Source organism: Hypanus sabinus, chromosome 5, assembly GCF_030144855.1.
Source record: "Hypanus sabinus isolate sHypSab1 chromosome 5, sHypSab1.hap1, whole genome shotgun sequence".
Lineage (NCBI taxonomy): Eukaryota > Metazoa > Chordata > Chondrichthyes > Myliobatiformes > Dasyatidae > Hypanus > Hypanus sabinus.
Window position 1 is genome coordinate 71,555,969 of NC_082710.1, and position 24,975 is coordinate 71,580,943.

Genomic DNA, 24,975 nt, shown 5'->3' on the forward strand with positions numbered 1-24,975 from the left:
TAAGATGCAAATTCTGTTTAATGGCTTGATTTAAGAGTAATATTAGGAACATAAGTACTGGAAGTAAGAGTAAACTGTCTGGGAGTTCAAGGCCATTCTGTCATTCATCTAGAACCTGGCAAACCTTTTACCTTGCAATCATTTTTCAGCACTATTTCCACATCTGTTGATTCCCTTAAATTCAATCTCTTTGAAAGAACCCATTGGCAGTGTAGCATCTGGGGTGCAGAATTCCAAATGTTCATCAGTCTCTAAGTAAAGAAAAGTTTCCTCGTCACAGTATTGAACAACTTTGATGTTGTTTTTCAGGGACTGTGCCAGCATTTATCTCTCATCTCTGGTTGCTCCTTGAGAAGATGGTGCTGAGTTGCAGTTCATTCTTGAAAGGTTGCAGCCCTTCGAATGATGGCGTTCCCACAATGTTGCTGGGTGGGAATTCCAAGATACGGACCCGACTGTGCTGAAACACCAGAGATACTTTCCAGCTCATGTTTCCCCCATAGTCCAAAGACGTACTGGTTAATTGGCTATTGTAAATTGTCCTGTTATCAGGTTAAATAGGTGGGTTGCTGGGCAGTGCAGCTTGTTAGGCCAGAAGGACCTATTCTGCTTTGTATCTCTGATTAATATTGAATGTAGGCATTTTGAATGTTGAAAAGGTGTAGTAGAGTCAAGGTGGAGAAGCTGTTTCCTGTAGTCTAGGATGATAGGGCACAACCAAAGAATAGAGGGACATATTTTTAGAACGGAGATGAGGGGGAATTTCTTAAGTCAGAGGGTGGTGGATCTAAGGAATTCTTTGCCATAGGCAGCTCTGGAGGCCAAGTCATTGAGTTTATTTAAAGCAGAGGTTGATAGATTTTTGATAAGTCGGTTTGTGAAAGGTTATGGAGAGAAAGGAGGAGAATGCTGTTGAGAAGGAAATAGATCGGCCAAGATGGAATGATGGAGCAGACTTGATGGGCTGAATGTCCTAATTGTGCACCAGTGTCTTATGGTCTAAATAAATAGGAAGTGCATGACTTGAAGGGAGGTCATTCTTCGCATTTCATGAAGATAGAGGTAGTTGCTTTGGAAGGTGAGTAATTGCAGTACATTATTAGATGATACATACTTCATCTCCTGTGCCCCATGGTGGAGGGAATGAATATTTATAGGTGGTTAATGGGATATTGCTTTGTCATGGATGGTGTTGAGCATCTTGAGAATTGTTGGACTTGTATGCATCCCAGCAAGTGCAGAAGGTACCCGAGTCCTGATGGGAAGGCTCATTTCAAGCATTGCTAACCCCATGTACTGCCTTGAAGTTCCAAAAGAAGCCAGCTAGGCTCCATGTATCAGATGTTACAATAGCTGTGCCGCTGGGCCAGAGGACCAGTAGCCAAAAGAACCCCAAAGACAAGAACTTGCCAAATAATTTATTTGATTTTTACTGCCTGAAATCATAAGTGATTGCTATCTGTTATATGTTTTGGATAATCTGTGCAACCATTTTCCAAGTACAGAACACTAACACTCCTAACATTTTTATCCATCTTATTTATGAATATGCTTTGCATACTAACCAGTGGAGCTACTGCGCTTGTTCCAGAGTGCTTACACATTCAGGAGGCGGGTTGCCAATGCAACTCTGAGTTCAGTTCTATTTTTCTGAGAGAGGTTGACCAAGCTAGGCCTTTACTCTTTGGAGTATAAGGAAAAGATGGGCAACCTTATACAAGTTTTCATAATTATTGAGAGGTATAAAGTCTTTTCCCCAGAGTAGGGGAACCCATAACCAGGGGCCATAATTTGAAGGTGAGAAGGGGTAAAATTAAAAGGGATCTGAACTGTAACGTTCTTATGCAGAGGGTGGTGAGTATGGAGAAGTGCACGAGAGAGTGATTGAGGCAGGTAAATAGTATTATTTAAGAAGTACTAGCTGGGTGGACACTGTGGTCGGCAAGGACCTGTAGGACCCAGAGGCCTGTATTCAGGCTGTACTGCTTTATGACTCTGATGTTACAGCCATTATCAGCCCATCCCTGAATGTTGTCCAAGCATGCAGATATCGGCTGCTTCACATGCTTGGGTATGTAGCAAATGGAAATGATCATTGTGCAATTGACACAGAAGTTCACAGTTCTGTTTTAATATAGAACAGAATGCCATTAATAAAGCAGCTGGAGATGGTTGGGATTAGGACAGGGCCCTGAGAACCACCTGTAGAGATGTCTTGGGGCAGGAATGATTGACCTCCAACAAGCACAACTACAAACTCTTCTCAGACTTCCAGCCAGGTACAGGTATCGACTATAACTGATGTTTCAATGACAAACTCTGCATCTTCTTCAGGGATGATGCAAAGAATGCAAGAAGATGGCAGAGTTTGTCATTGAAACATCAGTTATAATGGATACCTGTATCTGGCTAGAATCCCAAGAAAAGTTTATTCAACAGATACGCAAGGAAAGAACTAGCTCCTTTTTAACCACAATTACCTTCCTTTGTGATTCAGTTTTACCAGAGCTCCTTGAGTCAAATCCTGCTTTGATATCAAGGGCAGTTACTTTCAAATCTTGCTTCTAGAATTTGGCTCCTAAGTCCATGTTCAGACCAACGCTATGATGAGGACTTGAGTGAGTGATCCTATTGAGATCCAAGCCAGGCTTCAGTGAGTGTGTTATTGGTGATTAAGTGGCAGATGGTGATGCTGTTAACAGTAGCTGATGATGATTGAGAGTTAGCTGATTAGGGCACCATGAACCAGACTGGATTTGTAACTGATTTTTTGGTGAACCTGAGCAACTTCACACAGTGTCAGGTTGACGTGTTGTAAATGTGCTTGAACAGATGAAATTGGACTGTGGCTGATTCTGAACCCATGGTGTTGGTACTGGTATGTTGCCTGGCCCTGCAGTCTTTGTTATATGTAGTTCTCTCAGGCTTTACTTCATCTCACATGGAGTTAACTGAGCTGGCTTCTGTGATCGTGAGGACTTCAGAAGAAACTTGAATTGGTTCAGCCACTATTTGTAAAGCTGTGAATGCTTTAGTCCTTTTCTTAGCTCTCAAGTGCTGGGCTCCAGCATCACAGAAGATGGGGATGTTTTGTTGAGCTTCCTCCTCCATTTCAATTTTTAATTGTCCACCTCCATTCATGGCAGATGTGGTCAAATCAGAGCTTTGAACTGTTCATGATTATGAGGTTGCATTACTCTGCTGTTGCATGTTGTTTGTGCTGTTCAGTATGAAAGAGGCCCTGTACTCCAGCTTCAATATGCTGCCTCCACATCACTTTGAGGTATGCCTTTAATGCTCACAGTGTAGCCTTCTTTGTTCTTCATTATTGACATACTCCGCAGACCAGGCCATTCCCACCCTTTGAGCTGCACAGCCCAGCAATCCCCCAGTTTTATCCTAGCCTGATCATGGGAAAATTTACAAAGACTAGTTAACCTACAGACTGGCATGAGTTACAGGGAAGTAGTCACCCCTAAGTTGCAGGAGGTGAATAGCTGGGAGACTGCCAGGAGGAATGGAAATGTGAATAGGCAGTTAGCACAGAGCACCCTGTGGCCATTCCCCTCAAAAATAAGTGTACCACTTTTGATACATTTGTGGGGGTTGACTGCCCGGGGGATTGCCATGGCGACCAGGTTTCAGGCACAGAGCATGGGACTGGTAGCGATAGTGATAGGGGACTCGATAGTGAGGAGAACAGACAGGAGATTTTCTGGATGTGAACGGGGCACCCAGAGGTCTGTTGTCTTCCAGGTGCCATAGTCAGGGGCATCTCAGATCACACCCACAATATTTTGGAGAGGGAGGAAGAACAGCCAGATGTCTTGGTACATATTGGTACCAATGACATAGGAAGGAAAAGCAAAAGAGATTTTAGAGAGCTAGGTAGAAAGCTGAGAAGATGGACCTCCCAGATAGTAATTTCTGGATTTCTGCCTGTGCCAAGCACCAGTGGGGGTAGAAACAGGACAATTTGGCAGATAAACGCGTGGCTGAGAAGCTGGTGAGTAAGCAGGGCTTCAGATTCTTTGATCATTAGAATCTCTTCTGCGGGAAATATGGCCTGTTCAAAAGTGATGGTTGCACCTGAACCCAAGGGGGACCATTGTAAGAGCTGTTGGGGAGGATTTAAACTAATTTGGCAGGAGGGTGGGAACCAGAGTGATGGGACTCAGGATATGATGGATGGATGGTAAAAAAGTAAGGATAGCATTCAGTCAGACTGTCAGAAAGGGCAGGCAGGTGATGGGACATTGTTGCAGTACAGGACAGTACATTAGGGATGCAAAATCAAAAAGGGTAGCAGATATGTTACTCAAGGTGTTGTATCTCAATACGGATTGTCAGGTATGATGTTGTGGCCATCACCGAATCGTGGCTGAAGGATGGTTGTAGTTGGGAGTTGAATGTCCAAGGTATCGTTGGTATGGAGGGATACGAAAATAGGCAGAAGGGGTGGTATGGTTCCACTGGTAAAGAATGACATCAAATCAGTAGAAAGGTGTGACATAGGATTGTGGTTTGAATTAAGAAACTGTAGGGGTAAAAGGACCCTGATGGCAGTTATAGACAGGCCTCCCACAGTGTCTGGGAGATGGACCACAGATTACAACAGGAAATAGAAAAGGCGAGTCAAAAGGGCAATGTTATGGTAGTCATGTGAAATTTTAACAAGCAGGTCAATTGGGAAAATCAAGTTGGTAATGGATCTCAAGAGAGTGAGTTTGTTGAATGCCTAAGAGATAGCTTTTTAGAGCAGTTTGTCGTTGAGCCTGCTAGGAGATCAGCTATACTGGATTGGGTGTTATGTAAGAACCAGACGTGATTAGGGAGTTTAAGATAAAAGAACCTTTAGGAACCAGTGATCACAATATGATTGAGTTCAGCTTGAAATTTGATAGGGAGAAAGTAACATCTGACGTAACAGTATTTCAGTGGAGTAAAGGAAATTACAGTCATATGAGAGAGGAGCTGGCCAAAGTAAATTGGAAGGAGCTGCTGGCAGAAATGCTAGCAGAGCAGCAGTGGCATCTGCTTCTGGGAAAAATGAGGAAGGTGCAGGACACGTGTATTCCAAAAATGAGGAAATACTCAAATGGCAAAATAGTACAACTATGGCAGACAAGGGATGTCAAAGCTAATGTAAAAACAAAAGGGAGGACATACAACAAAGCAAAAATTAGTGGGAAGACAGAGAATTGGAAAGTTTTTAAAAACCTACAGAGAGCAACTAAAAGAATCATTATGAGAGAAAAGATGAAATATGAAAGCAAGCTAGCAAATAATATCAAAGTGGATAGTAAAAGTTTTTTCAAATATGTAAAAAATAAGAGGGATGAGAGTGGACATAGGACAGCTAGAAAATGAGGCAGGAGATGGCCGATAAACAAAATGAGTATTTTAGATCAGTCTTCACTGTGGAAGACACTAGCAGTATGCCTGATGTTGTAGTGTGTGAAGAAAGAGAAGTGGGTGCAGTTACTATTACAAGGGAGAATGTGCTCAAAAAGCTAAAAGACCTAAAAGTATATAAGTCACCTGGACCAGATGAACTGCACCCTGGGTTCTGAAAGAGGTAGCATTAGAGATTGTGGTGGCATTAGCAATGATCATTCAAAAATCTTTGGACTCTGGCATGGTGCCAGAGGACTGGAAAATTGCAAAAGCTAATCCACTCCTAAAGAAAGGAGGAAGGCAGCAGAAAGGAAATTATTGACCATATAGACTGACCTCAGTGGTTGGGAAGATGTTAGAGCAAATTGTTAAGGATGATGTGTTGGAGTACTTGGTGACACAGGACAAGATAGGACAAAGTCAACATGGTTTCCTTAAAGGAAAATCTTGCCTGACAAACCTTTTGGAATTCTTTGAGGAAATTACAAGCAGGATAGATAAAGGGGACACAGTGGATGTTGTGTAGTTGGACTTTCAGAAGGCCTTGGACAAGGTGCAGCTTACCAAGTTAAGGGCCTGTGGTATTACAGGAAAGTTACAGATATGGTTAAAGCCTTGGTTGATTGGAAGAAGGCAGCAAGTGAGACTAAAGTGATCCTTATCCGGTAGGCTGCCAGCGACTAGTGGTGTTCTGCAGGGGTTGGTGCTGGGACCACTTCTTTTTAAGCTGTATATCAATGATGTAGATGATGGAATAGATGGCTATGTTGCCAGGTTTGCAGAAGATAAAAAAGATCAGTAGAAGCGCAGGTAGTGATGAGGAAACAGAGGCTGCAGAAGGACTCAGACAGATTTGGGGAATGGGCAAGAAAGTGGCAAATGAAATACAATGTTGCAAAATGCATGGCCATGCACTTTGGTAGTAAAAATAAATGGGCAGACTATTTTCTAAATGGGCGAAAACCCAGGAATCTGAGATGCAGAGAGACTTAGGAATTCTTGTGTAGAACAGCCTAAAGGTTAACTTGCAAGTTGATTTGGTAGTGAGGAAGGCAAATGTAATGTTAACATTTATTTCAAGAGGTCTAGAATACAAGAGCAGGGATGTGATGCTGAGTCCTTTGTAAGGCACTGGTGAGGCCTCACCTTGAATATTGTGAACAGGTTTGGGCTTCTCACCTTAGAAAAGATGTGCTGGAATTGGAGAGGGCCCAGAGGTGGTTCACAAGGGTGATTCCAGGGATGAAAGAGTTATCATACCAGGAACGTTTGATGGCTCTGAGTCTGAACTTGCTGGAATTTAAAAGGATGAGGGGGGACCTCATTGAAACCTTTTGAATGTTGAAAGGTCTAGACAGAGTAGATGTGAAAAGGATATTTCCCATAGAGAGAGAGTCTAGGACAAGAGGACACAGCCTCAAGGTAGAGGAGCATCCATTCAAAACAGAGATGCAGAGATACGTCTTTAGCTAAAGGGTAGTGAATTTGTGGAATTTGTTGCCACAGGCAACTGTGGAGGCCAGGTCATTGGGTGTATTTAAGGCAGAGATTGATAGGTTCTTGATTGGACATGGCATCAAAGGTTATGGGGAGAAGGCTGAGAAATGGGGTTGAGGAGGAGAAAATAAAGGATCAGCCATGATTGAATGGCAGAGCAGACTTGATGGGCCAAATTGCCTCATTCTGTTCCTATGTCTTATGGTACATATTTGTGAGGAAACTGGAGCACCCAGAGGAAATCCACGCAGACACAGAGAGAATTAGAGGCAGTGGTGAGAATCGAACCCGGATCGTTGGTACTGGAAAGTGTTTGCTAACCACGACGTTACCATGTTGTCCTTTAAAGAAGAGTTCATTCATAATTGTAGAGAGAGCCATGGGTTGTAGCCAGAGGAACCATCCTCCATGCATCTAGCCTGTTAAGCCTTGTTAGAATCTTGTAAGTTTCAAGGAGAACTATATGTACTTAGTCTTCTAAACACTGAAGAACACAGCTCCAGGTTACACAATCCCTCCTTGCACAACCAGCCTGCTCTTCCTGCTACCATCCACTGAACCTTTTCTGTAGTTCCTCAATGGTAAATATGTGAGAATGAGTGAAGACTGCACACAATTTGAATTATATGCATTCTTGATACAGGAGTAGAATTAGGCCATTTGTTCCATTGAGTCTGCTCCACCATTTCATCATGGCTGATCCAATTTTCTGCTCAGCCCCAATCTCCTGCGTTCTTCCTGTATCTCTTTGTCCACTGACCAATCAAGAATCTATCAGCCTCTGCCTTAAATATACATAAAGATGTGGCCTCACAGCTGCTTGTGTCAAAGAATTCCACAGATTCGCCACTCTCTGGCTAAAGAAATTCCTCCTCATCTCCATTCTAAAAGGATGCCCCTCTATTCTGAGGCTGTGTCCTCTGGTCTTAGACTCTCTGTGGAAGAAATTTTGTTACTTGCTAGATACTAAGGGGTATTAGAGTTTTTTTTCTTCACAGCAGTGTTCTGTACTTGAACTGTGGAAGAAAATACCCAGAGCTGACACTGTATTGAGCAAGGAAGGGTTAATGATCTTCATATGTAAAATCAAAGTCTACTGTGACTAATGTACTCTGTACTGCTGACAATGTGCCTTTCAGTCAGGCTGATTAAAACAGCTATGTTCCAAGAATCATCACATGTCTGATATACTCTTTTAGCCTGTCTGATATACTCCTGAGAAATTAACACTGAAGTAAATGTGTAACTGCTCAAGAAGACTACAGGGAGTTATGAAGGAAGTTGAAAAGCAGGACCTCAAAGGTAGCTATCTCAGGATTACTGCCTGTGCCACACGACAGTGAGAATAGGAATAGAATGAGGTGGAGGATAAATGCGTGGCTGAGGGATTGGAGCAGGGGGCAGAGATTCAGATTTCTGGATCACTGGGACCTCTTTTGGGGCGGGTGTGACCTGTACAAAAAGGACTGGTTGCACTTGAATCCCAGGGGGACCAATATCCTGGTGGGCAGGTTTGATAGAGCTGTTGGGGACAGTTTAAAGAGCAAACACGAGGAAATCGGCAGATGCTGGAAATTCAAACAACACACATAAAATACTGGTGGAACACAGCAGGCCAGGTGGCATCTATAGGGAGAAACACTGTCGATGTTTCGGTCTCAGCCCGAACCGTCGACTGCTTCACCCTATAGATGCCGCCTGGCCTGATGTGTTCCACCAGCATTTTGTGTGGGGGGACGGTTTAAACTAGTTTGGCAGGGGGGTGGGAATCAGAATGTGAATGCAGGAATTAAGGTAGAAGGACAAGGGCATGATGCTAAGAGTTCTGAGTTGATGAGGAAGGACCGGCAGGGGACAGAACATAATTGTAGCCAGTTAAAGGGGTTGAAATGTGTCTATTTCAATGCTAGGAGAATTAGGAACAAGGAGGATGAACTTAGAGCATGGATTAGTACATGGAATTATGATGTTGTAGCCATTACTGAAGCTTGGTTGGAGGAAGGGCAGGATTGGATGATGCAGTTCCCGGGCTTCAGGTGTTTTAAAAGGAATAGGTTGGGAGGTAGAAAAGGGTGGGAGCAGTGGCATTGCTGGTCAGGGATAGTATCACGGCTATAGAAAGGGATGACGCTGCAGAAGGCGTGTCCACGGAGTCAGTCTGGGTGGAAGTCAGAAATAGGAAGGGATCAATCACTGTGCTGGGAGTAGTCTATAGGCCCCCAAATAGCCCTCAGGACACCGAGGAGCAGATAAGCAGGCAGATTTTAGAATGGTGCAGGAAATACAGGGTAGTAGTTATGGGTGATTTCAACTTCCCTCATATTGACTGGCACCTCCTGAGTGCAAGGGGGATAGATGGGGCTGAATTTGTCAGGTGTGTTCAAGAAGGATTCCTGACACAGTATGTGGACTGGCCGATGAGAGGAGAGGCTATACTGGATCTAGTTCTGGGTATTGAACCTGGTCAGGTGACAGATCTTCTGGTGGGGGAGCATTTTGGTGAGAGTGACCACAACTCCCTTAGCTTCAGCATAGCTATGGAAAGGGAGAAAATCAGACAAAATGGTAAAGTGCTTAACTGGGGAAGGGCTAACTTTGAAGGGATGAGGCAGGAATTAGCGAGAGTAAATTGGAAACAGATGTTCAAAGGGGAAAGTACAGAAGTAATGTGGGAGAAGTTTAGGGACCATTTGAGCTGGGTTCAGGATAGGTTTGTCCCACTGAGGCAAGGAAAAAATGGTAGGAAAAGGGAACCTTGGCTGACGAAACATGTGAGGCAACTCGTCGAGAGGAAAAAGGAAGCATATGCTAGATATAAGAAGCAGGAAGCAGGAGGGGCTTATGAGAAATATAGGGTAGCCAGGAAGGAGCTAAAGAAAGGACTTAGGAGAGCTAGAAGGGGACATGAGAAGGCCTTGGCACGTAGAATTAAGGAGAACACCAAGGCGTTCGATGCTTATGTGAAGAATAGGAGGATGACGAGAATGAAGATAAGACCACTAAAGGATAAAGAGGGCAACATGTGCCTGGAGGCGGAGGAGGTTGGGGAGGTCCTAAATGAATACTTTGCTTCAGTATTCACAAGTGAAAAGGATCTTGATCAGGATGAGGTTGGAGTAGAGCAGGCCTGTGTACTGGACAATGTGGAGATTAGGGAAGAAGAAGTGTTGGATCTTCTTAAAAACATTAAAATTGCTAAATCCCCAGGGACGGATATGATACACCCCAGGTTGTTGTAGGAATTGAGAGAAGAGATCGCAGGAGCAGTAGCTATGATCTTTGAATCCTCTTTGGCTGCAGGGGAAGTGCTGGAGGACTGGAGAATGGCAAATGTAGTTCCCTTGTTTAAAAAAGGTAATAGGGAGAAACCTGGGAACTATAGACCGGTGAGTTTTACGTCAGTGGTCTGCAAACTACTGGAAAGGATTCTTAAGGATAGGATCTACGAGCATTTGGAGAAGTACAGTCTACTCCTGGATAGTCAACATGGTTTTGTGAAAGGAAGATCGTGCCTCACGAGCCTGATTGAGTTTTTGAAGAGGTAACAAAAGAAATTGATGAGGGTAGGGCAGTGGATGTGGTCTACATAGACTTCAGCAAAGCATTTGACAAGGTCCCTCATGAGAGACTCATCCAGAAAGTCATGAGGCATGGGATCAGTGGAACCTTGGCCGTCTGGATAAAAAATTGGCTTAAAGGAAGAAAGCAGAGGGTAGTTGTTTGGAAAGTATTCTGCCTGGAGGTTGGTGACTAGTGGAGTGCCGCAGGGATCTGTCCCCGGATTCCTGCTATTTGTGACTTTTATAAATGACCTGGATGTAGAGGCGGAAGGATGGGTGAGTAAGTTTGAGGATGACACGAAGATTGGAGGAGTTGTGGATGGAGCCGTAGGTTGTTGAAGGTTACAAGAGGATATAGACAGGCTGCAGAGTTGGGCTGAAAAATGGCAGATGGAGTTCAATCCGGACAAGTGTGAGGTGATATATTTTGGAAGGACAAACCAGAAGACTGAATGTAGGATTAATGGTCAGTTACTTATGAGTGTGGATGAACAAAGGGACCTTGGGGTTCAAATCCATACATCCATCAAGGTCGCTGCGCAGGTTGATAGGGTAGTTAAGAAGGTCTATGGGATGCTAGGCTTCATTAACAGGGGGATTGAGCTCAAGAGTAGAGAGGTCATGTTGCATCTCTACAAATCTCTGGTGAGACCACACTTAGAGTATTGTGTTCAATTCTGGTCACCTCATTATAGGAAGGATGTGGAAGCTATGGAGAGGGTGCAGAGGAGATATACCAGGATGTTGCCTGGATTGGAGAACAAGTCATATGAGGCAAGGTTAGCAGAGCTGGGACTTTTCTCTTTGGAGCATAGAAGAACGAGAGGGGACTTGATAGAGGTCTACAAGATTATGAGAGGCATAGATAGGGTGGATAGTCAGTACCTGTTTCCCAGGGCACCAATAGCAAACTCTAGAGGGCATATGTACAAAATTAAGGGAGGGAAGTTTAGGGGAGACATCAGGGGGTAAGGTTTTTACACAGAGGTTTGTGAGTGCCTGGAATGACTTGCCAGCGATGGTAGTGGAGGCTAAAACATTAGGGGTATTTAAGAGCCTCTTGGACAGGCACATGGATGAAAGAAAAATGGAGGGTTATGGGGTAGTGTGGGTTTAGTACTTTTTTTAAAGGATTATATGGGTTGGCACAACATGGAGGGCTGAAGGGCCTGTACTGTACTGTAGTGTTCTATGGTTCTATGGACATATCCTACAACTTTGCTACTCAGCAGAACTGCCATTGAAGTTCCTTCTTCTGATTTATGTGTTTTTCTCTTGTATGCTTGGGATATAAATAAGAGTGTGACCCATTGTCAGACAGAGTCTCTGAACTCTGCTTTCTGGAGGATGAGCTCTCCATGATATCATGTTACAATGAAGCATTTCTAAGGCGATCTCCTTTCGTGTCTGAATAATACCTTTTCTACAACAATCTGGCGATGAGGATGGAATCCTCATAGTGCTCTCCCACCCTTCAAGTTGGAAGGGAATTAGTGGAACGAGCAATTTAGCAGGATTAAAAAAAAGAACCCAAGTGGAATGAGGGAACTTTCCAAGTTAGGAAAGACACTGGCATCCCAGCTGTAAGGGGGAACGGCTGTAATTTTTCTGATGCCCTAGCTGAAAGTGGAGCTGACAATAGAGGTCCTAGCTGTAAGGGGGACTAAAAAGTAAGAAAAGGTAGCTACTGCACTGAAGATAAAGGAACGAAGGGACTGCTGATGAACTTCTGACACCGGTCAGTGCTGTAAATAGATTACCAGAAAACGTGTGGTGTAACTGTGCTCTTTTGCAAACAATGGGAAATTCTAGCAGTCAAATGGCTTCTGCTGCTCCTGCAACCCCGTCCCAACAAGCAAGATCGAAAGGGGCCTTGAAAGTAAGTAAGAAAACGGAGAAGCGAATGAGAATTGTGAAGATGGCTCAATAGAAGGTAGGAGACCCTCTGGTGCCTCCGGGATCAACTGCCAATATGGTGATCTGGGAAACTGGGGACGACCGATATGCAGTAACCTTTAGCAGTGATCTCTGTGGGTGGTCACAGGGAGACTGGCCGTACGGGGGATGTTTTAAAATTCCATTAATACAAACCTGGTGGGATGAGGTGGTGAATGGAAATGGAAACCCAAATTGGGATTTTGAATACATGATGGGGTGCTTTGGAAAATGGATGGAGGTAGCAAAAGACACCAACCTCTGAAAGAAAAAAGGAAGGAGAAGTCTTCTGAAACACAAGGTTCTCCTAAAAATCAGGGCCTCTGCAACACCTACCACTCCACCACCCGATCCCACCACGCCCGCTCCTGTGCTGCTATATCCCCAGATACCCCAAATGTGTGTCCCAGGCTAGGAGAGATTACGGTTCCAACATAGGACCAGACGGAATGATGGATGAGGTAATAGAAATGGTGGCTGCCTGGCATTAGCAGAATAATCGTGCACCAGGACAAGCAGCGCCACCCGCCTCAGTGGAGGAACAACCTCCTGAACCACAAGAGGGGACAGTGGGGGGAGGTCAGGTAGAAGAACAATTAGGAACTGCTATGTGAACTAGAAGCCAAACCTGACATCACTCACCTTCTCCTGTCCTTCTCGATTCTTCCTCTCACCCAGTTCAGCAAGCTCCAAAAATAATGACTGGGGAGACAGCAATATTAAAGCCGTGGACACTGCAGAGGCACGGGCCATGGTAGCAGAGGCACCTAACCCAGTTGCATTTCTTCATTGGCTGGAACAAGTGTGTGAGATTTATAAACCTCTCCCAGGTGATTTGTAAACCCTCCTGAAGTGTGCCTGTGGTAGTTCCCGGGCTGCGTTGAAGCATACAGTGCAGGCCCCACTTGGGAAAAATGGGGACCTAATGATGATCAGGAGGGCAATGAGTCTCTCGCACACTGGTTGCAACAGAGAGGAAAAGAAGCCATTATGAGGGCAGCACAGTGGCACGGGGATTGAGGAGAAGTTTCTAGATGTCTGCACAGAAAGGATGAGGGAGCCCCTGATTTTATAGTCTGATTCAGGAATGCTTGGGAAGAGTATGTCAGGGTCCCGTTGGAAGGAAATGGACCGCTGGCCATTCAGACCCTCCTCAATTGCATGCTGCCACAGCAGGCTCAGACTTTTAAAATGTGAAATTTGAAGTGGTAGACTGTCCTGGCCTGAGATAGTTACCACACTGGTAAACATGGATAGGGAGGGACTTTTTGTTGGGCCACGAGATGGCCCTAAGGCACATAAAGCACAGCTATATAGGCAGGACTGGGGAGAAGGAAATGAAAGAAAAAGTAGAAGGGGACAGAGAAGGGAACAGAGAAGGGATAAGTCCCAGGATATGATGTTGAAAGTGTGGGATGAAGGGGCATTGGACTAGGGAGTGTTGAAGCATCCCTTATAGAGAACCTACGCAGGCTGCCGAGTCAAATGAAAGGGTAAGTCCCTTCTTTACTTACAATCACCCTTTTCCATCAAAATAGGGGGGCCCAGGGGAGGTGGTGGTGGGGTGTCACTTTCCCAAGACTCCGAAGCACAACCCATGGTAACCCTTAGAATAGGAACCACTATTTACTGCACCCCACAGGGCATGTATGTGGACGTACCCTCACCCCAGACACACCAGTCCCTGCTCCTTACTTCTGAAGCTAAATCCGAGCCAATATTATACTGCTGGCTGCTCGGGGCAACCCCTATACTGTTAAGATGTGCTGCCTAAGGCAACAACTTAACAAACTGATGCCATCAGCTCACACTGAAGCTTTGTGGGGCCTATTGCAAGTGGTACAGTATCACTCCCGCTTGCACTGTGTTGCGTGGTATACAACAGAAGATAATCCTGAATATCGGGAAAAGATGCACACTCGTGAGGGGCAGGGAAGTAAAATACACCCAGAACCTTATCTCTACTTTGGGAAAGAAGGATTGGGTGTCCCGGTACGCCTGTCTGCGGAGAAACAATCCCTGTTTTGCCTTGACTCCATACCTCATTTGACTTTTGTCATGCGGACCCCCTAACAGGCAAAGTAGATGGGCCCGGTGATCAAGCAGTTACAATCTTCCCCCATTATTGACTGTATTGGGGATTTTGAGTGGTACAGGCCTGATGAAGGAAGAGTATATCTGCTGGTAATTTCCCATCAGTTGGAAGACCCCCTAACTGAGTTCCAGTGACAGCAACCGCCTGAGCCATTAGGTTCTACAGGTCCTTTAGCATTGGAAACAGTAGATGCTGACCTGTGGGCCCCCCACAAGACACACGTAGGCCGAGTACTCACTTCAAAAGACCACTGTGTCAAGCTAAAAAAGAATGCTGTGTTACCATGTGTCAGACCCCGTTTCGCCCCTGAGGCAGAAGAAGGTATAGCCCCTGTCATAGACTCTCTGCTACAACAAGGGGTTCTCAGATCTACTGTTAGCCCTTGTAACACATTGATACTGCCTATGCCCAAGGTAGGATGGCCTAATGAGTGGCACTTTGTGCAAGATCTAAGGGCTGTAAATAATATTGTAATTCCCATAGCCCCAGTGGTACCTGACATTAACATGGCTCTTTCATCTATTTCATTTGATGCTATTGACTACACTGCTGTTGACTTGTGTTCTGCCTTCTTTTCTGTTCCCCTCCACCCGGACAGCCAGCACCTATTTGCTTTCACCTACAAGGGGCAGCAGTACACCTGGACTCGGCTGCCCCAGGGATATACTGAAAGTCCAGCTGTGTGCGCCACTGCTATTAAACATGACTTGGATGAGTGCCACATGGAGGGAAATTCTATATTAATACAATATGCCGATGACCTTTTAGTGCATCATCTACCCTGACAGACTGTGTGAAAGACTCCTTGGCTCTGCTTCAATTCTTAGCTGCTCGGGGTCACAGAGTGTCCTGAACTAAGCTACAATTTTGTCAGCCCCAAGTACAGCATCTTGGGTTTACCCTGAAGGATGGAACTCAGGAGACAGGACCAGACCGGATCCAAGCCAACCTTCAGAAACCACCACCTAAAACAAAGAAAGAGGTCCTGTACTTTCTGGGGATGGTCAACTATTGTTGACAATGGATATACAAATATCGCCTGTATGGTGCAGTCCTCCGGAAAGGAAAGGAAAGACCCTTCCCCAATTGATATGAACCCCCTTATGAGGAAGAGGAGGAACTACCATGTGAGGAATCAAAATAGGACATACATGGTAAATGGAAGGGCATTGAGGAATGCAGTAGAACAGAATGATCTAGAAATGGTGCATAGTTCCCTAAAGGTGGAATCTCATGTGGATAGGGTGGTGAAGAAAGCTTTTGGTATGCTGGCCTTTATAAAGCAGAGCATTGAGTTTAGGAGTTGGGATGTAATGTTAAACTTGTTCAAGGCACTGGTGAGGCTAAATTTGGAGTATTGTGTACAGTTCTGGTCACCGAATTATAGGAAAGATGTCAACAAAATAGAGAGAGTACAAAGGAGATTTACTAGAATGTTACCTGGGTTTCAGCACCTAAGTTTCAGGGAAAGGTTGAACAAGTTAGGTCTTTATTCTTTTGAGTGTTGAAGGTTGAGGGGGGACTTGATAGAGGTATTTAAAATTATGAGGGGGATAGATAGAGTTGACGTGGATAGGCTTTTTCCATTGAGAGTAGGGGAGATTCAAACAAGAAGACATGAGTTGAGAGTTAGGTGGTGAAAGTTTAGGGGTAACATAAGGGGGAATTTCTTTACTCAGAGAGTGGTAGCTGGGTGGAACGAGCTTCCAGTTGAAGTGGTAGAGGCAGGTTCGATATTGTCATTTAAAGTAAAATTGGATAGATATATGGACAGAAAAGGAATGGAGAGTTATGGGCTGAGTGCAGGTAGGTGGGACTAGGTGAGAGTAAGCATTAGGCACGGACTAGAAGGGCTGAGATAGCCTGTTTCTGTACTGTAATTGTTATATGGTTATGTGGTTATATGGTCTTACCAACATCTACCTCCACGACCTCTCCATGAACTGTTCTGGTACTTTGATTCCCATCCCCCTGCAACTCTAGTTTAACCCCCCATGCCACATTAACAAACCTTCCCACTGGGATATTGGTCTCCCTTCAGTTCATGTGTAAACGGTCCCTTCTGTATGGGTCCCACCTTCCCTGGAAGAGAGCCCAATGATCCAAATTCTTATACCCTCCCTCCGACACCAACTCCTTAGCCAAGTATTAAACTGTATAACATTCCTGGTTCTGGCCTCACTAGCATGTGACACAGGTAGCAATCCTGAGATCACAACCCTGGAGGTCCTGTCCTTTAACTTAGCACCTAACTCTCTGAAGTCCCTGTGCAGAAGCTTGTCCCTTGTTCTACCCATGTCATTGCTACCTACATGGATCATGACCTCTGGCTGTTGCCCTCCCACGTAAGAATGCTGAGGACTCAGTCTGAGATGTCCCAGGCCCTGGCACCTGGGAGGCAATATACCATCAGTTATCTCGTTCTTGCTCACAGAACCTCCTGTCCATTCCCCTAACAAATCCCCAGTCACTACAGCATGCCTCCTCTGCCCCCTTTCCTTCTGCGTCAGAGAGGCAGACACAGTGCCAGAGACCCGACCATTGTTAGGTCACCACCCCCCACCACCCCACCGCCTCAACAGTATCCAGAGTGATTTACCTGTTGTTGAGGGGTACTCTGCACTGGCTCCTTAACCCCTTCCCCTTCCTTCCAGTCACCCTGTTTCCTGTGCCCTGTACCTTGGGTGTAACTATCTATCTGCCCTATCTATCATCCCTTCAACTTCCTGAATGATCTGGAGTGCATTCACTTCCCGCTCCAACCCCTTAACACGATTTGTTAGAAGCTGCAGCTGGATGCACCTCATAGCTGTGGTCATCAGGGATGCTGGAGGCCTTCCCACAACCTGAAAGAGGAGCATTGCACTGTCCTGCCTAACATCACTTCTGTCCTGCCTGAGCAGATAGGAAGAAGGTCTTTAGGTTTTCTTTCTTCTGCTTTCTCTGAGTGAAGCCTCTCCTCATTGAAGCCTCGAAGAGCTAAAGCCTTAAGATCACCACTCTGTCCACTCAGATGATGGCTGCTGGACTTGCCCCTGCCTTCCTTTAACTTGCCCTTACTAATCAATCCCAAATGCCAACTGGCCGCTGGTCAAAACTCTATTATGCTGCCAAGAACTGCTTTGTCTTTGGGCAGTGGACCTATTTGAAATCCCTTCTTCTCCAAACTTCTGATGTCTGATGTTCAATTGGCCTCTGGTTAAACCTCTATTACTTTGTTCATTCCATTTCAATACCAACACAGCAGCACATAGCTTGCCAGGTTGTGAGTAAGAGATGGCAACATTGATTAGCACAGTGTCAACATAAGAGCAGCAAGTGATGGGGGAATATGGTAGCAAGATGGCCACGTGTTGCCACCTACAATATCCTGCACTCTTACAATCCCAGCATACACTCTGTCCTGATCATTTTTTTTAAAGGAAAACCAACAAATTCATTGGTCCTTATGTGTAAAACACTAATCACATTCTTGAGTCATCTGAGGATAGGTAATTACTGTAATTAGCAGCCTGGAATTGAGTGGGGATTTGGAAGGATCCAATTATATTTGAACTTCAGAGCCAGAAGAGCACATAAGCCTCGAGCATTGGCCAGGTGTTGTGATAGCTACACTCTGATGTGAGTACAGGTACTTGGATTTTCAGAAGGCCTTTGACAAGATGCCATACAGGACTGCTTAACAAGTTAGGAGCCCATTGTGCTACAGGAGAGATCCTAGCATAGATAAAGCAGCAGCCAATTGGCAGGAAGCAAAGAATGGAAATAAAGGGAGCCTTTTCTTTTTTGCTACCGGTGATTTGTGGTATTCCACAGGGGTGTGTTGGGACCGATTCTTCTTATGTTAAACTGCAATAAATTGATAAGTTTGCTGATGGTACAAAGGCAGGTGGAGGGACAGGTAGTGTTGAGGAAGCATAGAGGCCGCAGAAAGGCTTAGACAGATTAGGAAAATGAGCAAAGAAGTGGCAGATGGAATACAAAGTTGGGTTATGAGTTTGGTCACAAAAATAAAAATGTAGACTATTTTCTAAATGGAAAGAAAATTCAAAAATTTGAGGTGCAAAGGCACTTGGGAGTTCTTATGCAGGATTCCCTAAAGGTTTATTTGTAGGTTGAGTTGGTGGTGAGGAAGGCAAATGAAATGTTAGCATTCATTTCAAGAGGACTAGAATATAAAATCAAGGATGTAATGTTGAGACTTTATAAAGCGCTGGTGAGGTGTCACTTGGACTATTGTGAGCAGTTCTGGGGCCCCTTATCTAAAAAAGGATGTGGTGACTTTGAAGAGGGTTCAGAGGACATTCGCAAGAATGAATCCAGGAATGAAAGGATTATCTTGCGAGGAACGTTTGATAGCTCTGGGTCTGAACTCACTGGAATTCAGAAGAACAAAGGAGTATCTCATTTAAACCTATGGAAGGTTGAAAGTCTTTGATAGGGTGGAAGTAGATAGGATTTTTCCTATAGTGAGGGAGTCCAGGACCAGAGGGCATAGCCTCAGAACAAAGGGACATCCATTTAGAATAGAGATGAGGAGGAATTTCTTTTGCCAGAGAGTGGTGAATCTGTGGAATTTGTGGCCATGGGTGGATGTAGAGGCCAAGTCATTGGGTATATTTATGGCAGAGGTTGATAGATTCTTGATTAGCCAGGATATGAAGAGATACAGGGAGAAGGCAGGAGATTGGGGCTGAGAGGGAAATGGATCAATCATGATGAAATGTCAGAGCAGACTCGATAGGCCAAATGGCCTAATTCTGTTCTTATGCCTTCTGGTCTTATGGTGATTCTGCAGACCTTTTGAGATGCCCTGGAATAATGATCTGGACATTTAAATACATGCTTGAAGTTAAGATCAAATAAAGAAAGGAAAGATGTATTTACGTACCTGCTAATGTCAGACCATTACAATTTTGCAGACAATAAATTGCTTTTATTTTTTTATTTTAAGGCCCATAGACATCAATGAAGCAATCAGCAATGATATTGTGGTTGTGGATTTAAATCCCAGTTTTGAACCCAAGTATTGTGCTGATGCTCCAATGTAGCAGTTGACAAAGACACTGCATTTTGACTCAGCTTTTTTTCAGGTAGTCATTTATAGGATGCATTCTGGTGTTGGGTTATCTGGCAAATATTAATTCCACCAGCAAACAATCTTCAGATCTGAACGTGGATTGCAGATTGGATTTAAAAAGCAGCTCAGAACAATTAGAATTCAGATGCCTGCATATGCCTGAATGCAGTCTAGAGTCAGTGGAGATTAACGTTCATTTTGGGTGTGAAGAAAGACGTGTGTAAAAGCTATAAGTAATTCAAAGGAAGCATTGTAGATACATTATAACCATAGAATTGTCCTACTATTATCTTTGATCTTTAGCAAATAAAAATGTCATGTAATGTCAAATCAAATCAAACAAGTTTAATTATCATTCAAACCATACATTGATACAGCTGAATGAGATACCGTTCCTCTGGTGCCAAGGTGTAAATGATTCAAAATAGCAAGCAAACCTTCAAAAGTAGTGAGTAATATAATTCAAAATGTCGAACAAAGAAGCACTCGAAGAGCGAACATATATAGTCCAAAATCCTGAGCGACAATGCCCAGCAAATGATGGTATGAGCTTGCAGCAGTGTACAGACACACACAATCCAGCATGTCATTCCACCACTCGAACACAGGAGGGCAGCACTGACAGGTGCCCCAGCCGAGCTCAAACACGCTGTAGTGCTTCTGCATCTCTCACCTGGTCTGCATCAGTAGGCAAGCCTGAGGCTTGAGCCTGTTCTTGCTACAACTGAGGCTACACAACTCCCATATCAGCTGTCCTACCACCAGGCACAGGTGAGACCTCACATATTGTGAGCAAGTTTGGGCCCCTTATTGTAGAAAGGATGTGCTGAAACTGGAGGAAGTCCAAAGGAAGTTCACAAGAATGATTCCAGGATTGAATGGCTTGCCAAATGAAAAACATCTGATGGCTCTGGGCTTGCATTCACTAGAGTTCACAAGAATGAGGGGTGACCTCACTGAAACCTAATGAATGGTGAAAGGCCTTGATAGAGAGGATGTGGAGAGGATGGTTCCTGTGGTGGGTGTGTCTAAGACCAGAATATAGGTGTATTTTTAGAATGGAGATGACGAGCAATTTCTTAATCTGTGGAATTTGTTGCCACAAGCAGCTGTGGAGACCAAGTCTTTATGTATATTTAAGGCAGAGGATAGATTCTTGATTGGTCAGGGCATGAAGAGATACGGAGAGAAGGAAGGAGATTGGGGCTGGGAGGAAAGTTGGAGCAACCATGATGAAATGGTGGAGCAAACTTAATGGGCCCAATGGCTTTACTCTGCTCCTATATCTTATGGTCTTCTGGTAACAAACCTGAGTCAATATACATTATCACAGTCCAACAGAGTCTTGTGATCACAAGTGAAACATCCAAGACAATCTCCCACAGCTATTCTACCCCAACCTCGATGCTTCTAAGTAGTGGGCAGCAGCAGCATGGTCTGCAGCCAGGTCAGCTCCCCCATAACCAAACTGGCTCCTCCGACACATCGGCAGGCTCCTCCATATCCAAAATGGCTCTTCCAATATCAAAAAGGGCTCCTCCATATCCCGACTGGCACTTCTGATATCCCGACTGTCTCTTCCGATATCCCAATGGGCTCCTCCATATCCCAAATGGCTCTTCCGATATCCCGACTGGCTCTTCAATATCCTAACCAGATCCTTCAACACCTCAGCTGGCCCCACCACTCACACCAGTCCAGCTACGAGCACCTCACTGATGGAGGAGCCCTGCTGTACCCAATGCTCTTGGAGTAAAATTGTCTTCCGATGATAAAAAAAATTACATTGAAAAACGTATCTTTGGTTGGCCCCCAAGTGGCCGCTGTTTTTGCAAGTACCACCATCTTACCAGAAATAAGAGACACTCTTCTTACAGGAGTGTCTCAACGTGATGCCTATTGCTTGTTTTGGCAGAATAAAACACTTCTATATCCACTCTTCAATGTCTCTCCGGTGAACATGCTGTTCATGTTACAGTAGTCATGAAGAGGCAAAAGAATTGTCTGAGTCAACGTATTTTTTTCCTTAACAGAGCAAAATTACTTTTGGGGAGAAGGGAGTAATATGTTTCCCATATTACAACAGTGACCAAAGGTTAAAGAGATTTCATTGGCTGGAAAGATCTGTGGGTCATTGTCATGCTATGAAAATGCAAACACAATGCAAATTGTCTTTCTTTAGGATCCAAACTGACATTGTACCAATGACTCCATGATGGCCAATCTCTGTCAAGTGTTTATAAATTCTCTCTGTCCATCTTACCTGTCAACAGCTATTGCAACAAGAGTAAAAACAGAGGCAGACACAGAGATTCCTTGAACCAAGCCACTCATCTTGCACACAAAGTTTCCGAAGGGCCACCCTGTAAAACAGAGTAAAACAGTTTGTTGTGTGTTGAACATCTGCACTGGGAAGTAGGTGGACAGATGATAAGCTTTGAAACATCAACCAAAGATCATCATTGATTCTAATTACAGATCAGCATAGGATGCAGTCTTATTTTACAGTGAAAAAGAGAATGATTCCATGGAATTCCATTACCCTAAACAGTAGTAGTATTAATTCTACATTCATTCTTTTCATCCTTCTCTCTGCTCATTTTTAAGGTAAAATGTGTGATATATTCCAATGACATTTACAGTTTCCCTCCTGTGTATTTGTCATTAATATTCCATAATCTTGCTCCACTGTTTATCAGTAATTGGTAGATTGTGTGAAGTTCTAGGAATTGTGTCAAGTGCCATGTAATCATGTTAGGGTGAGTAAACTGATCAGTCCTTCACTCCGAACTTTATTCTCCTTTGGAGTAGTTACAAAAATGTGTTTTTATTCATACATCTTCCTGTTCATACTTGTGAGTTTTGCACAGACACTGCAACCTATTAGTTCAATATAAACAATCCCACCCCACCCTTTTCTCATCAATGTTCGTGTTTGGTTATTAGCAAAGTGGATGTAATTTATAACCATATAACCATATAACAATCACAGCACGGAAACAGGCCATCTCGGCCCTCCTAGTCCGTGCCGAACTCTTAATCTCACCTAGTCCCACCTACCCGCACTCAGCCCATAACCCTCCACTCCTTTCCTGTCCATATACCTATCCAATTTTACCTTAAATGACACAACTGAACTGGCCTCTACTACTTCTACAGGAAGCTCATTCCACACAGCTATCACTCTCTGAGTAAAGAAATACCCCCTCGTGTTTCCCTTAAACTTCTGCCCCCTAACTCTCAAATCATGTCCTCTCGTTTGAATCTCCCCTACTCTCAATGGAAACAGCCTATTCACGTCAACTCTATCTATCCCTCTCAAAATTTTAAATACCTCGATCAAATCCCCCCTCAACCTTCTACGCTCCAATGAATAGAGACCTAACTTGTTCAACCTTTCTCTGTAACTTAAGTGCTGAAACCCAGGTAACATCCCAGTAAATCGTCTCTGCACTCTCTCTAATTTATTGATATCTTTCCTATAATTCGGTGACCAGAACTGTACACAATATTCCAAATTTGGCCTTACCAATGCCTTGTACAATTTTAACATTACATCCCAACTTCTGTACTCAATGCTCTGATTTATAAAGGCCAGTGTTCCAAAAGCCTTCTTCACCACCCTATCTACATGAGACTCCACCTTCAGGGAACTATGCACTGTTATTCCCAGATCTCTCTGTTCCACTGCATTCCTCAATGCCCTACCATTTACCCTGTATGTTCTATTTGGATTATTCCTGCCAAAATGTAGAACCTCACACTTCTCAGCATTAAACTCCATCTGCCAATGTTCAGCCCATTCTTCTAACTGGCATAAATCTCCCTGCAAGCTTTGAAAACCCACCTCATTATCCACAACACCTCCTACCTTAGTATCATCAGCATACTTACTAATCTAATTTACCACCCCATCATCCAGATCATTTATGTATATTACAAACAACATTGGGCCCAAAACAGATCCCTGAGGCACCCCGCTAGTCACCGGCCTCCATCCCGATAAACAATTATCCACCACTACTCTCTGGCATCTCCCATCTAGCCACTGTTGAATCTATTTTATTACTCCAGCATTAATACCTAACGACTGAACCTTCTTAACTAACCTTCCATGTGGAACTTTGTCAAAAGCCTTGTTGAAGTCCATATAGACTACATCCACTGCCTTACCCTCGTCAACATTCCTCGTAACTTCTTCAAAAAATTCAATAAGGTTTGTCAAACATGACCTTCCATGCACAAATCCATGCTGGCTACTCCTAATCAGATCCTGTCTATCCAGATAATTATAAATACTATCTCTAAGAATACTTTCCACTAATTTACACACCACTGATGTCCAACTGACAGGTCTATAATTGCTAGGCTTACTTCTAGAACCCGTTTTAAACAATGGAACCACATGAGCAATACGCCAATCCTCCAGCACAATCCCCGTTTCTAATGACATCTGAAAGATCTCCGTCAGAGCTCCTGCTATCTCTACACAAACTTCCCTCAAGGTCCTGGGGAATATCCTGTCAGGACCCGGAGATTTATCCACTTTTAAATTTCTTAAAAGTGCCAGTACTTCCACCTCTTTAATTGTCATAGGTTCCATAACTTCCTTACTTGTTTCCCACACCTTACACAATTCAATATCCTTCTCCTTAGTGAATACCGAAGAGAAGAAATCATTCAAAATCTCTCCCATCTCCCTCGGCTCCACACATAGCTGACCACCCTGATTCTCTAAGGGACCAATTTTATCCCTCACTATCCTCTTGCTTTTAATACAACTGTAGAAATCTTTCAGATTTACTTTCACCTTATTTGCCAAACCAACCTCATATCTTCTTTTAGCTTTTCTAATCTCTTTCTTAAGATTCCTTTTACATTCTTTATATTCCTCGAGCAATTCCTTTACTCCATGCTGCCTATATCTATTGTAGACATCCCTCTTTTTCCGAACCAAGTTTCTAATATCCCTTGAAAACCAAGGTGCTTTCAAACCTTTAACCTTTCCTTTCAACCTAACAGGAACATAAAGATTCTGTACCCTCATAATTTCACCCTTAAATGACCTCCATTTCTCTATTGCATCCTTCCCATAAAACAACTTGACCCAATCCACTCTCTCTAAATCCCTTCGCATCTCCTCAAAGTTAGCCTTTCTCCAATCAAAAATCTCAACTCTAGGTCCTATCCTGTCCTTCTCCATAATTATATTGAAGCTAAATCTATTGTGATCACTGGACCCAAAGTGCTCCCCAACAGATACATCTGTCAGCTGACCTATCGCATTCCCTAATAGGAGATCCAACACTGCCCCATCTCTAGTCAGTACTTCTATGTATTGTTGCAAAAAACTATCCTGCACACATTTCACAAACTCTAAACCATCCAGCCCTTTTACAGAATGAGCTTCC

General features: G+C 43.9%; 1 protein-coding gene across 1 annotated transcript in view; it reads right to left on the minus strand.

Annotated features, from left to right (window-relative positions):
• Window positions 1–24,975, minus strand: part of npffr2a (neuropeptide FF receptor 2a) — a 48,825-nt gene that overhangs the window by 4,989 nt on the left and 18,861 nt on the right. Inside the window, exon 2 of the mRNA XM_059971168.1 lies at window positions 21,828–21,927. Within this exon, the coding sequence (XP_059827151.1) occupies window positions 21,828–21,927 (100 nt within the window). The remainder of the gene's footprint in view (window positions 1–21,827; window positions 21,928–24,975) is intronic.